This window comes from Tenrec ecaudatus, chromosome 7 (assembly GCF_050624435.1).
Source record: "Tenrec ecaudatus isolate mTenEca1 chromosome 7, mTenEca1.hap1, whole genome shotgun sequence".
NCBI classification, from domain to species: Eukaryota; Metazoa; Chordata; class Mammalia; order Afrosoricida; family Tenrecidae; genus Tenrec; species Tenrec ecaudatus.
The window spans coordinates 163,488,442-163,501,126 of record NC_134536.1 but is presented as its reverse complement, the minus strand read 5'-3'; the positions used below and the strand labels follow the sequence as shown (position 1 = coordinate 163,501,126).

General features: G+C 43.0%; 1 protein-coding gene across 1 annotated transcript; it reads left to right on the top strand.

The window, feature by feature from the left end:
- Window positions 1-80: 80 nt before the first annotated feature.
- Window positions 81-1,053, top strand: APRT (adenine phosphoribosyltransferase). Its single transcript, XM_075554173.1, has 3 exons — window positions 81-439; window positions 643-721; window positions 810-1,053. The coding sequence occupies exons 1-3, from the start codon at window positions 119-121 to the stop codon at window positions 950-952; spliced, it is 543 nt and encodes a 180-aa protein (XP_075410288.1). The 5' UTR covers window positions 81-118; the 3' UTR covers window positions 953-1,053.
- The last annotated feature ends 11,632 nt before the right edge of the window (window positions 1,054-12,685 follow it).

Sequence of the window (12,685 nt, the reverse complement as noted above, 5' to 3'; positions counted from 1 at the left end):
AAAATCAGTTTTCTAACAAAGGGCAAAAATTTTAAATTAGCTCCTAAACAAAGTACAAAAAATAAAAATTAGTGCCCAGTCTGATTCTAGGAAGCTGGGACCCAGACTCGTCCTGGCAATGACGGATTCGGAGCTGCAGCTGGTGGCCCGGCGGATCCGCAGCTTCCCAGACTTCCCCATGCCAGGCGTGCTGTTCAGGGATTTGTCGCCTCTCCTGAAGGACCCCGACTCCTTCCGCGCTGCCATCAGCCTCCTGGCCAGCCACCTCAAGAAGACCCACGGCGAAAAGATCGACTACATCGTCGGCGTGGACTCTCGGGCCTTCCTGTTTGGCCCCTCTCTGGCCCAGGAACTCGGCCTAGGCTGTGTGCTCATCCGAAAACGAGGCAAGCTGCCAGGCCCCACCCTGTCCGCTTCATACATGCTGGAGTATGGGAAGGTGAGGGGGACCTTGTACACTGGAGCACAGGAAGGTGGGGGGCCTCATATACAATGGAGTTTGGAAAGGTGGGTTTATACACTGGAGTAGAGGGAGGGCACATACATGCTGCAGTATGGGAAGGTGAGGAGCTTGGGATTCTGGGTACCCTGTGCCAGACCCCTGGAGGGGAGGCCCACCCAGCACACTGCTTCCTCCCACAGGCTGAGCTGGAGATCCAGAGAGATGCCCTGGAGCCGGGCCAGAAGGTGGTGGTAGAGGACGACCTGCTGGCCACTGGTGGTGAGGGGGCTGGCCTGGTCCTGAAGGTAGCGGCCCTAATTTCCAGCTGGAGCTGGGATGCCCCAGTGACCTGCTGTACACCCCACAGGAACCATGCGGGCAGCCTGTGAACTATTGGACCAGGTGCAGGCCAAGGTGCGGGAGTGTATAACCCTGGTGGAGCTGACCTCACTGAAGGGGCGGGAGCAGCTCGGGGCCGCGCCCTTCTTCTCACTTCTGCAGTACGAGTGACCCTTGGCCTGGTGACCAGCCCAGACACACGCCCAAACCCAGGCCCAACCCAGACCAGGACTTGTGAGCTGCTGCCACCAGGGGACACTGGCTGCCCACAGCGTGGACTTTTGTATATCTCTTTTGCTGTCCTCTGCTCCCTTGGCTGGGCCTGGAACCCATGCCCTGGGGCTGAGCCTGCAGGAGCTGCCACTGCCTCCTTTATACCTATGGCTAAACAAAGAAGACAAAAGGACACTTTGCTACCAAATAAATAAATAAATAAAAATTAGTATTCTAACAAAGGGCAACAATTAAAATTTAGCTCCTAAACAAAGAACAAAAAACAAAAATTAGTTTCCTAATAAAGTGCCACTTCATCTGTACATCAATGATCTGTGTAGCCACAATTTTGCATAAATACAACCAGCTAGCTATCCATCCGGGTGAGAGGGAACCAGATCCCCAAGGGACAAATCCCATTACTTGTCCAGTTGTCACAGTGGCTCTTCAAGTCATTAGGAGACCTTACTCCACACTCATTAATTCTCCTTCTTAGTAGTTTTTCCACCTATAATTGAATGGATAGCATAAACTAATTTTCAATTGTGGAGGAAAGTATGTTTCTCAATGGATAGCTCAGCCATCTGACCAATATGAGAGATATGTGGCATTGACGTCTTCAGAGAATGCCTATATAGAAATAGAGCTATAACCTCCACAAGCAAACCAACAGCCACAGAGCTAGACGAATTAAGAAGAAAGACTCAGCAACAAAAGCCACTTCTATATTTTCAGGGTTATCCTTTATGCCTTATAAAATACAGCTTTTTAAATTACATTAAATCAAAGAGGCTCAACATGTCAACAACGTATTCAGGGAAATTGAGCATAATTACACATAAAATAGTGTATATATATATATATGACAGTAAAACAGTGGATTAAAATGTGCAAACTCCTTGAAACAGTCATACACACTTTGAAACATAAATGCATGAGTTTAAATATGGACAAGCACACACTAGGGCCCAAGGGAGAAGCTCTAGAATCCTGTAAAGGAAGACGCCCAGTGGCAGCAGGAGCTCCCGCCTGCCTTGCTGGAAAGCAACAGTGTCCTTCGCAGGGATTCTTCACGCCACTCAGAAGAGTTTAAGATTCTTTCCAAGTCTTCATTTCACATTCTCTCTCTTTCTCCATCTAGTGCCTTTTAACTCATGATCAGATTGTGATCAGTACTGAGTATCTCAGAGCCCCTGGGGTCGGATGGGTCTCTGAAGCGTCGGGGCTCCAGGTCAGATGGAAAGCTCGAGGGAGGTTAAAGAAGCCTGAGTTGGCATCGGGATGGTTGTGTGAGCCTCCTTTGAGAAGTCGGTGAAAGGAGGGAAAAGCAGGAAGCTGGAATAGAATTCTGGATTTCAGAATCTGAGGTGGTTCTTTTCCATGTACAGTGTACAGGGAACATATCCGGAGAATCCATGTCAGGGGCCCAGAGAATGAAGAGGGGGCGCAGAATTCCAGAGAATGAACATTTGGGGAAGGTGTAGTCAAAGCCCTTGTTAGTCATGTTCTGAAAGGAGAGGTGTCCAGAGGCATAGTCAAGAGAGATTCTGTACTGGCCAGGGGCCAAACTTATGGGGAAAAGGGTTGAAGGTGAGGTGATAGCCCAGGACTCATTTGAATAGCACCCTATTGCCCAGAATCCAGTCCCAGGTGACATAGATATGGAGCCTTTCCGTACAACATCATCCCTGGCAACACCCAAGAACCATCCTGTGCCACCCCCAACTTCCACATCCCAGGACCATCTGCCTGACACGAACCCTTCTTGACCCAGCACACAAGGTAAGCGGTCAAATCTCTCTGGGGTGTCTGGAAGCTTCTGCCAGGTATTTCCATGGGTTATACATTTATTGTCCTCAGCAAAAATGAGTTCTGGATGAGCTGTATTCACATCCAATGTTACATGCACTGTAGAGAAAGAAAATCAATTCCAATGAAAATTGAATATTTTTTGGGAGGGAAGAGAAGAAAAACAATTCCATGGTATTGTTTAAATAGGCAAACAAAAATTCAATGTCAAAAGAAATTTCAAGAAGAAGTTATCTAAAAATAGCCTATCAATCAGTACATGATTAATTCTTCACCTGCCCACTAGGAATCACCAATAAGCACATGATGAGATTTTTAAGAACGCGTTACTGTAAACTCCTATTTTATTCAACACGGATGCTTGATCACATGTCTGTAAGCCTTGGACTCTTGTGTATTTTGTGAATCACTGAATATCGCCTGAATTACTATGATAGGTGATTTCCCAAAAGAAAGGCAAGGGAAGTTCCGCAGCAGGAAGGTTCCCTTAAGGAAATTATGCTCCGTCCTGGATTCCAGAATCCAAAATTCTTATCTTCCTTTTAGAATTTAGACAGCCCAATATGGTGCACTGAAGCCACCAAGAGAATCTTGATTGCTACTCTTTCTCTTTGCCTAACTTACCTTCTGTATACACTTTTCCACAGCTCTTTCTCCTCTTCCAGAATACAAGAGCAAGAAGCAATGCTGACAAAATAGCAAGTATCTCCCATGTGTAAGCCATTCTGAACTCTGAAACAAGACCCAAGAAGCCCAATTATATCATGTAATTGGGAAATTTTGAAAATTGTCATTTCCATCAGCACTCCTACTGGAAAGAGGCTGACAATTAGGTCTCCCTTGGCAATTGTTGAAATACTTCTCTTGCCTCGTGGAAGCTGACTAGTAAATACACGGGAAATACACATGGGGGCGGGGAGGAGGGTGGAGGGGAGAATGGGGTGAGCTTGCAATACAGTTCCATCCACCACCCACCCACCCCAGCTATCCCTGCCCCAACCTCCTGCCCCTGCCACAGGCTCCAGGAGCTCAGGAAGCAGGCAGAGTGGCAGCAACCAGGCAATCCCACTTCTTGAAAACTCTCAGGTACAACATGATCTGCAGGTATGCAGCAAGCAGTCTCCTTACAGCGAAGATGCCCCTAAGGAAGGTAGGAGGACTGAAGGGAGAGTGAAGGAGGAGCCCGAGAGGAGAAGGGGACATTGTGAAACCTGCGCCTGCAAAAGTAGAGACAAGACCGAAAAGGCAGAAGAGAAGGAGAGATCATCAGACACAACAGTGCAAGCCAAGGGGGGCGGGGAGCAAAGGGAAAACGGGCTGAAGCAGCTAACCAGGAAACTAAAGACTTACCTGCAGAACATGGAGAAACGAAACATGAGGAGTGTCCTGCCCCTGGGAAGCAGGAGAAAAAGAAGCCAAGTCTGACTAATGTTTATCTAGCATGTCTTATCAGTGAGCCCTGTTATCTTCCTTCTTGTCCAATCAGATGAATATTCTTATCAACTTTTTTGTAAATGCAAGTTTATTTTAATAGCTCCAGAAACATTTTAAAGAAGGAACAAAGCTCACTGCATACTTTTTTTTTTCTGGCAATAAATATTTCAATTTCATTTCATGTTTGTTTTGGGCTGATGATGACAAATCATTTTCAAGTTTATGTCTTTTCCTTTAAATACAGAGTTAAGCCACAAACAGGTATATCCAAGACATTTCATCTCACACCTACACGCTGCTGTGGGAATCTTCTGACATGACCGCTAGGCGGGGCGGGAAGACTTTCTTAGGTAGCACCATCATGAGGCCTAGGGGGAATCAAGGAGGACAGGCTCTCTCACCTGTCTCCATTCACATTTACCTGGGACCAGAGTGGGCAGGGGACCCCAGGTCACAGCTCTGGAACCCGTCCCACTGGATTGAAGATCAACAGTAAACCAGTTTTGGGTGGGGATGGTGGTGTGAGGCAACTGCTCCTCTTGCCTTCAAGCCAGTCAGTCAAGGTGAAGACTTTTCACCTGCTTCCACAGGAAGCCCAGCCCACTGCCGTGTGGCACCTGGCATCCTGCCTAAGGCTGGAGGAGGTGGCCATAGGGTGGACCCCATACATCCAGACTAGTAGATTCACCTATCAGTTGATGGCTGCTGCTTCACAGGAAGGCCACCGGATGGTCTGTCACTCGCAAGGCTTCAGCAGCAGGTCTGGACCTTTCCACCCAACACAACCAGGTGGGGTGGGAAGGAGGTAGGGCAGGGAAGTCATCCCGGGGCCCACTACAAAATTTTATTTTTGATTAGAATAGAGTACCATCTCAAGTCTTTCCTAGCCCCCCAAAATATAGTCCCCAATCCCCCCACCCCCACCCGCTGCAATTTCACTCATTTCAAGATCTATGTACATATAAGTTGTTTTCCGTGGTGTTCCCCCGCCTTGTCTTTTCTTTTTCTTTTTTTTAATGATTTTTCTTCTTCGTCTTTTTTTCTTTTAAAATAAATTCAGTGTTCACATTTCTATAAAGAGTTAAACCCAAGTTTCCGGAAACCTGCCCTGGCGGGGGTGGGGTGGGCGGAGGCGAGAGCTGCTCCTGCCCTCCCCGGGCCCATGTCGTGTCCAGTCTGATTACCTGCCCTGATTTGCTTCGAGGTGCCAAAAACAAAAAGGGAAAAAGCGGCAGCCGATGGAAGAGTGAAGACCCGCAGCTGGCGCCGGGGCGGCAGTAAGCTTTCGAGAAGCAGAGGGGAAGACTAGCTTACTGCAAAACCTTCTTTAAAAATATTCATACACTTCAGCGCGCGCAGGGAGACCAAGAGCTTGGAGACGTCCCGGCGTCGTACGTGCCCTGCGTGCGTCGGAAGGCGGCGTTGGCGTCTTCTTGCGTGCACCTGCCGTCGGGGGCGGGGATTCGGGGAGGGGCGGAGTCCTGGCTCCTCAGTCGGAGGCGGGCGGAACCTCTCGGCTTTCCGTAGTCCGTGGTGTTTGCCTCTTTCTGCTAAAACCTGCGCGGGGTCTGCGACCGCGTGCACGGGAAGCACAAACGCTCGGCTTGTATGCAAAAAAGGTAGAAAAAACAACGCGGATATAAAAGTTTTGGTAATATATATTAAGATGCCTTTTCACTGTAGTATTTAAATAATCTGTCACAGGTTTCCAAGGTGGGCTTGTACAGATAGCCTTATATTACCACTGCATACTTTTTTTTGTAAGTGTAAATGGTTTTTTTAAAGACATGAAATCATTTATTGTTTGTGTTTTGTTATGAGTCAAATCAGAAAAGAGTGGATGGTGAAGTGTGGGAATATTTGACTGTCTTGGGTTGTCAGCACACATCCCATGAGATGGGGGTGGGGGGTTTGTATCCCTACTACAAAACATACATAATGACCATTTGGAGTCACTGTCATGTGTTTGTAATGACTTCAACATAGAAAATCCTGTGTCCATGTTTTCGGTTGTTTGTTTCTCTGTAGAACTGTGTCTGAGCGTCATTAAAAAGATGTTCCGAATGTTTTTTGAAGCAAGTGCTTTGTTCTTTGTTGTGCATCCATTGCCTTGTATGAATAGTATATAAACTAAGCTTTGATTATACTCAAGGCTTCAGTCCAGAAAACTGTTGCCCTCCCAATCCCATATTTTGTACATGCCTTCTTTTTTCCTTTCATCTGCACTCCTCATTTCAGATGCAGCTTGGTGCAGGATAGTGGGTCTATCTGCCACATGTTGGTACCCAACGTGGGACACAAAAACTGAGGATCCTGTGACGGGCACCACTGAGTAGCACAGCTGTGAATCTTTACATAGAAAATTAAGGGTAAGTGGTAAAAAGTTTGGAGTAACAAATAATGGGACAGACTTCTAGTAAACATATGTATGTAAATATGCTATATCATATATTAAAAAATAAAGGAGCTAATATTAGTAAAGAACAATTGGAACAATTTATTTGATTTATACAACAGGTACGTCCTTGGTTTCCTGAGGACGGGGCTCTAATTATTGAAACTTGGCAAAAATGTAGGGAAACGGTTAAAAGATCACTGTACTGCTAATGGGCCTAGTAAGGGTCCCATAAACACGTTTAGTCTGTGGAATTTAGTTCGGGATAGCCTGGACCCTAGGCATGATGGAGTCCGGGGTGAGAATAATTCGTTTTCAGGCTCAAACAAAAGTGAAAGTAAAGTTCCTTCTGTGTCTCCGCCTCCTCCTCCTCACCACTGAAGCCCCTGAAAAGTAAACTTGAGGGCTTTGAAAGCAAGGACGAGGAACTCCCTGGTCTTGGCGATGCGGAGCAGTTAAAGGACCAGGACACACATTATCATGATGAGGACTTAGGAACTTTTGCCGCCTCCGAAGCACTTCAGCCTGAGAATGATAACCCGGTGCAAAAAACTCAGAAATCCTGCTTGGATGAAACAAAGGTGGTGATCTGGGAGGAAGCTTATGCATCATGAGCAACATAACAGGGAGAAGACTTAGGAATTCCAGGATGTTACCCGGTTAGGGCACAAAATGCTCAAGGAGGGGGCAATTGTTCGCATCATTCCATTCAAAACTACAAAAGATTTAAAACCTGCTTGTTCTCAATATGGTCCTATGACTTCTTTTACTATGGACTTATTAGAAGCTGCAATAGGAGAGGATGTGTTTTGTGTAGGAGACTGGAAACGGCTTGCTCGAGCGTGTTTATCAGGGGCAGACTACCTGCTGTGAACATCAGAGTTTCATGAAAGTTGTCAAAATACAGCAGATGTAAGCTGTTTGTGTGAATAAATTGTGCGTGTGTGCACACGTGCATGCACGTAAAAGTATTACATACTCTTTCACTTGTATGTACAGAGAGGTTTTTCTGAATATTTATTTTAAGGATGAAATTACTTTGCTTGTGTTTATTACTGCTTGAAGTTTAGCTTTTTTTTTTTTTTTGAGTGTTAAAAAAATACCGACGAACCTACTCTCCTAAGGAAAATATTGCCATCATTTGTAGACTATGTAACCTTAAAGTATGTGCTGTTTTTTTCCTTTTGTCTAATTCAAATCAGGAATTGTATAAAAATATAAACAACATCCTTTTGAATATGCAAATAATGCCTGTCAGGCAGTGCTGAAACCTTTTAGAAAAAAGGGCAACCTTTTCGATTATATCATGCTATTCTCAGACATTGGGCATTACTTTGCAAGGAAAAACAGTAAAGGAGGATTAATGATACTATGAAATGTATTGGAACCCTGCAGCCTGGACTCCATGATTATAAAAAAATTGCCTTTATTATTCTTTCCACCAACTTTGAAGAGCCTATGAAGAGGTATCCTTAGTTTATTTGGCCTCAAGGGATGGCCCCAACCTGGTATTAATATGGAGAAAAGGTCATGATATTGTTTTTCCGCAGGATGCTCATAAAGAGTGTTTGCTGCCAGAACGGTTGGTGCGGTTTGCAAACCACGCAGATGGTAATTTACCTCGGAATACTTCACACAATGAGCAGTACTAGGCTTACGTTCCTGATCCACCACTCTTACATCCTGATGGCTGGGAAAGTCTTGTACACGTCTTCCCTGTACAAGGTGAAGGAAATGTAATCACACCCACTACGCAGTCTTCTTCACCTTGTGGACTAAAGACTTGAAAGAATAATAAAACCATATTGTGGAGATCGTGTCTCATGGGCAAACCCATCCAGTATAACATCACAAAGTGAGATATATCATTGATTGATCCAGCAACCAGAACAATACTCAAAAAATAATACTGCCGAATGGAAAATAGGGACTGCTTTGGGAGATGTGAAGCTTATGGACCCTTCCTCCGGACCAGAGGGAAATATTACTGCCTGTGTACCATCGTCTTATATACTTTTGCCAAGGAATATTACTATAGATCATGATGATTCTACATCTAACATGTCTTGTAATAATTTTAATTTGTCTAATTGTATTACCTGAACCCCTGAAGGTATTGTGATTGCCATTCTGTATCAATCTTCTTTTATTATGCTGCCAGTATATTACTAACTGCCCACTTTGTAAATGAATTATCCAAAAAAAGTGACTAATGTGTTGGTTAATCAAGAAATTATAGACAGGAAGTTAGAACAAAAAGTAAATGCTCTTTATGACATGGTAATTTTTTTAGGAGATGAGGTGCAGGGGCTTAAGGCCAGGTCTAGTCTACAGTGCCATGCTGTATTTACATGGATCTGTGTTACATCTAAACAGTACAACAGCAGTCAACATAGCTGGATTAGAGTAACAAAATAATCTTCAAGGTATTTAGCATAATGCTAATTAGTCTGAAGTTTTATTACAATTCCATCAAGAAATATTAACCATAAAAGATGCTAAGTCTCTCGATTTTAATGACGCTAAGGTTGCTAAGGATTGGTTCCAACATTTCGAGAAGCTTTCCCTTTATTAGGAAATCTCGGAAGCCCACTTCACATGCTTTTGTCCATGGTCACAGCAGGAGTGTGTGTATTGTCAATCTTATACATACATACTCCCTATGATACTGCGCAAGGTAATGGTTGAATTATTGGCCTTAAGAACAAAGCTTCATGAAGTGCAGCTGCACACTACCCTCTCCCCAAACAGGGGTGTAAGGGGGAGGCTGGTTAGTCAAAGATGGGTAAAATCGACTATAACTGATAACCGGTAAGAACAATTTCAGGACTCGACAACCTAAAACAGGCACAGTCATCTGCCAATGTTTTGAGTAAAGAAGTCTTCTGCAATTAAAAAAAGGGGGAGATGTTGGAGGCTATTAAGATTCAGTCTTACAACGGCTGAGAATTCTTATGACCTATGTGTCAGTGTAGGCTAATTTCTTCTATGACTTAACGTTTTGAACAGACTGTCAAGAACAAGAAAGTATGCGAGGTCTGGAAAAACAGGTTATTTAATGTTCTCAAAAATGTCTGGCTTTGCAAAAATAGAGTTGTAATGTGTATCAAATATGCTTCCTTAACTGTAGGGAACTGCGTGTCCCCCCCCACCCTGGATTTAAGCCATGTACGACCTTTATGAATTTACTCTGTTTCCTGCCATACAAACTGCCCTGATATTTTACTGCCCTTTGTTTGTTTCCCGCCAGAGGGTGGCTGCCTTGACCCTTACTAGGATTGGTGCTCTTTCACTAGCAGCTGCTATGTTCATTGGTCAATACATGACTGATGGCATCTCCCCCCCAGGCACCAGGTATGCTTCGCTAGCATACTTACCTGTTTGCCTTATTTGGAGATGCACGACTATTGGCTACCTCAGTTGTACCTTATTTTACATGTGATGTAATGGTGTCTGCCCTTCGCTGGCTATTTAAACCTCTGCTCTCAGCTCAATAAACGAGGCTTGATCAGATTCCTGTCTTACCTCCATTTCTCGCACCCTTGCCCATCTTCATTCCCAGTCCCTCTTTCAGGTACCCACGTTGTTGATGTCCCGCTGGACGGGACACTTAACAATAAGATAATTAACCACTGGTTGTTTCTGCATGAATATAAAGAATATTTTTGTGTGTGTCATTTTAATTTTTTTTTGCTTTTTAGTACCTTGTTATCTGCAATGTCTTCAGACTATTCTGGCACGAATTATGGCACAAGTTCAACTAAACAGTATTGGGTTAAATCGAGTTTGTGGAGATACCCCCCTCTGCAAAGTCTGAAAAACTGGCAGCCAATGACGAATAAAACGATAAAGTTCTGATGCATCAACCTAATACAGGGAACTGTTTTAAAATAACAGTAAACCTAATGATGGGTAAAATCATCTAAACCTATCCCAACCTAAGACAGACACAGTCCCACTTTGCTCATTTTTAGTAAATAAAGAAGGGGGAGATGTAGGAGGCGGTTGGCTGGTCCAGGTGTTTCTTGGTGTGTGACTATTCAGACACCTGTGCCTCTGCTGACCTTGAAGCAAAATACATTGGGTGATAACTCAGTTCTTTATGACTTACTTAAAATTCTATTGAACTTTGCATGTCCTTGTGCTTATCTTAAAATGTATTGTTCTTATTATTCCTTTGTTTAGATAGTGTGCCTAGTTAAGAAATATGTTTGCATAAATAAGATGTTAACAATGTTTTTTGAAACAAGTGCTTTGTTCTTTGTTTTGTAAACATTCCCTGTAGGAATAGTATATAAACCAAGATTCGAATATACTCGAGGATTCAGTCCAGCAAACTGTTGCCCTCCCAATCTCATACTTTGTACATATCTTCTTTTTCCCTTTCGTCAGCATTCATTTCAGACGCAGCTTGGTGCGGGATACCTGGTCTATCTCCTGCAGGCAATCTGTTTTTCCAATTCTTTGAAGAAGGATGGTGGTATTCGTATTGGAATAGCATTGAACTTATATAGTGCCTTGGGCAGAATTTACATCTTTTCTATATTGAGTCTGCCAATCCACGAGCATGGGATATTCTTCCATTTGTTTGGGTCACTCTTGATTTCTTGAAGTAGTGATTTATAATTTTCCTCATAAAATCATTTGTTTTTTTCAGTCATGTATATCCCTAGAAATTTTAATTTGTGCTTGGCCATTTTAAAGGGTACTACCCTTTTAATAATCTCTTCTGTGGTCTTGGCTGATGTGTAGAGCAGTCCAATAGATTTCTCTTTGTTGATTTTGTATCCTGCCACTCTGCCATATCCTTCTATTGCTTCACACACTCCACTTGTGGAGTTTAAGATATTTTCAATATATAGAATCATATCATTTGCAAATAATGATAATTTCATCTCTTCCTTCCCCAGATGAATACCTTTAATATCTTTCCTTTATCTTATGTTGTTAGCTAGGACCTCCAATATGATTTTAAATAGGAGTGGAGACAAGGGGCATCCTTGTCTGGTCCCCTTTTTCAGTGGAATTGTTTCCATCTTTTCTCTGTTAACTATCACATTAGCTGTTGGTTTTTTATGTATGACTTGTATAATATTGAAGAAATTTTCCTTCTATTCCTATCTTCTTAAGTGTCTTCAACAAGAATGGTTCTTGGATGTTATCAAATGCCTGCATCTATGGATATTATCATGTGGTTCTTATCATTTTTTTTCTGCCAATGTGGTGAATAATGATGATGATCTTTTGTATGTTGATCCATTTCTGCATCCCTGGTATGAATCCCACCTGGTCGTGGTGAATTATTTTTTAATATGCTTTTGTATTCTATTGGCCAGTATTTTGTTAAGGATTAAGGCATCGATGTTCATTAGGGATATTGGTGTATAGTTCTTGATTCTTGTGGCATCTTTTCCCGCTTTAGGTATCAAAGTTATACTAGCTTCATAGAAAGAGTTTGGGAGTTTCCTGACTTTTTCTATGTTCTGGAAAAGTTTGTATAGGGTTGGTGTCAGTTCTTCCCAGAATGCTTGGTAGAATTCTCCTGTGCAGCCATCTGGCCCAGGGGATTTTTTTGTTGTTGTTGATAAGTCCTTGATTACCTTGTCTATTTCTTCTTTTGCTATAGGTCTCTTGAGGTTGTTGACATCCATCTGGGATAGTCTAGGGAGGAATTATGTTTCCAAATATTTGTCCATGTCTTCCAAATTGTTGAATTCGTCGAATATAGACCTTCATAGTACTGTGTAATTATCCTTTAGATTTCAGTAGATATCCATTGTAATGTCCCCTGCTTCATCCATCATCCTTTGCAGATGTCATTTGTTCCTTCCTTTCTTTGGTTAGGTTTGTCAGATGTCTCTCAATTCTGTTAATTCTTTCAAAGAACCAACTTTTAGTGACATTAATTTTTTCATAGTTTTCTTGTTTCCCCCTTCCTGTATCTTGGCTCTAATTTTTATTATATCTATTCTCTTGCTATTAGTAGAGTTGTTCTGTTATTCTGATCTAATTGGTGTAAGTTTTGTGTCAGCATATCTTCCATGAGTCTCTCT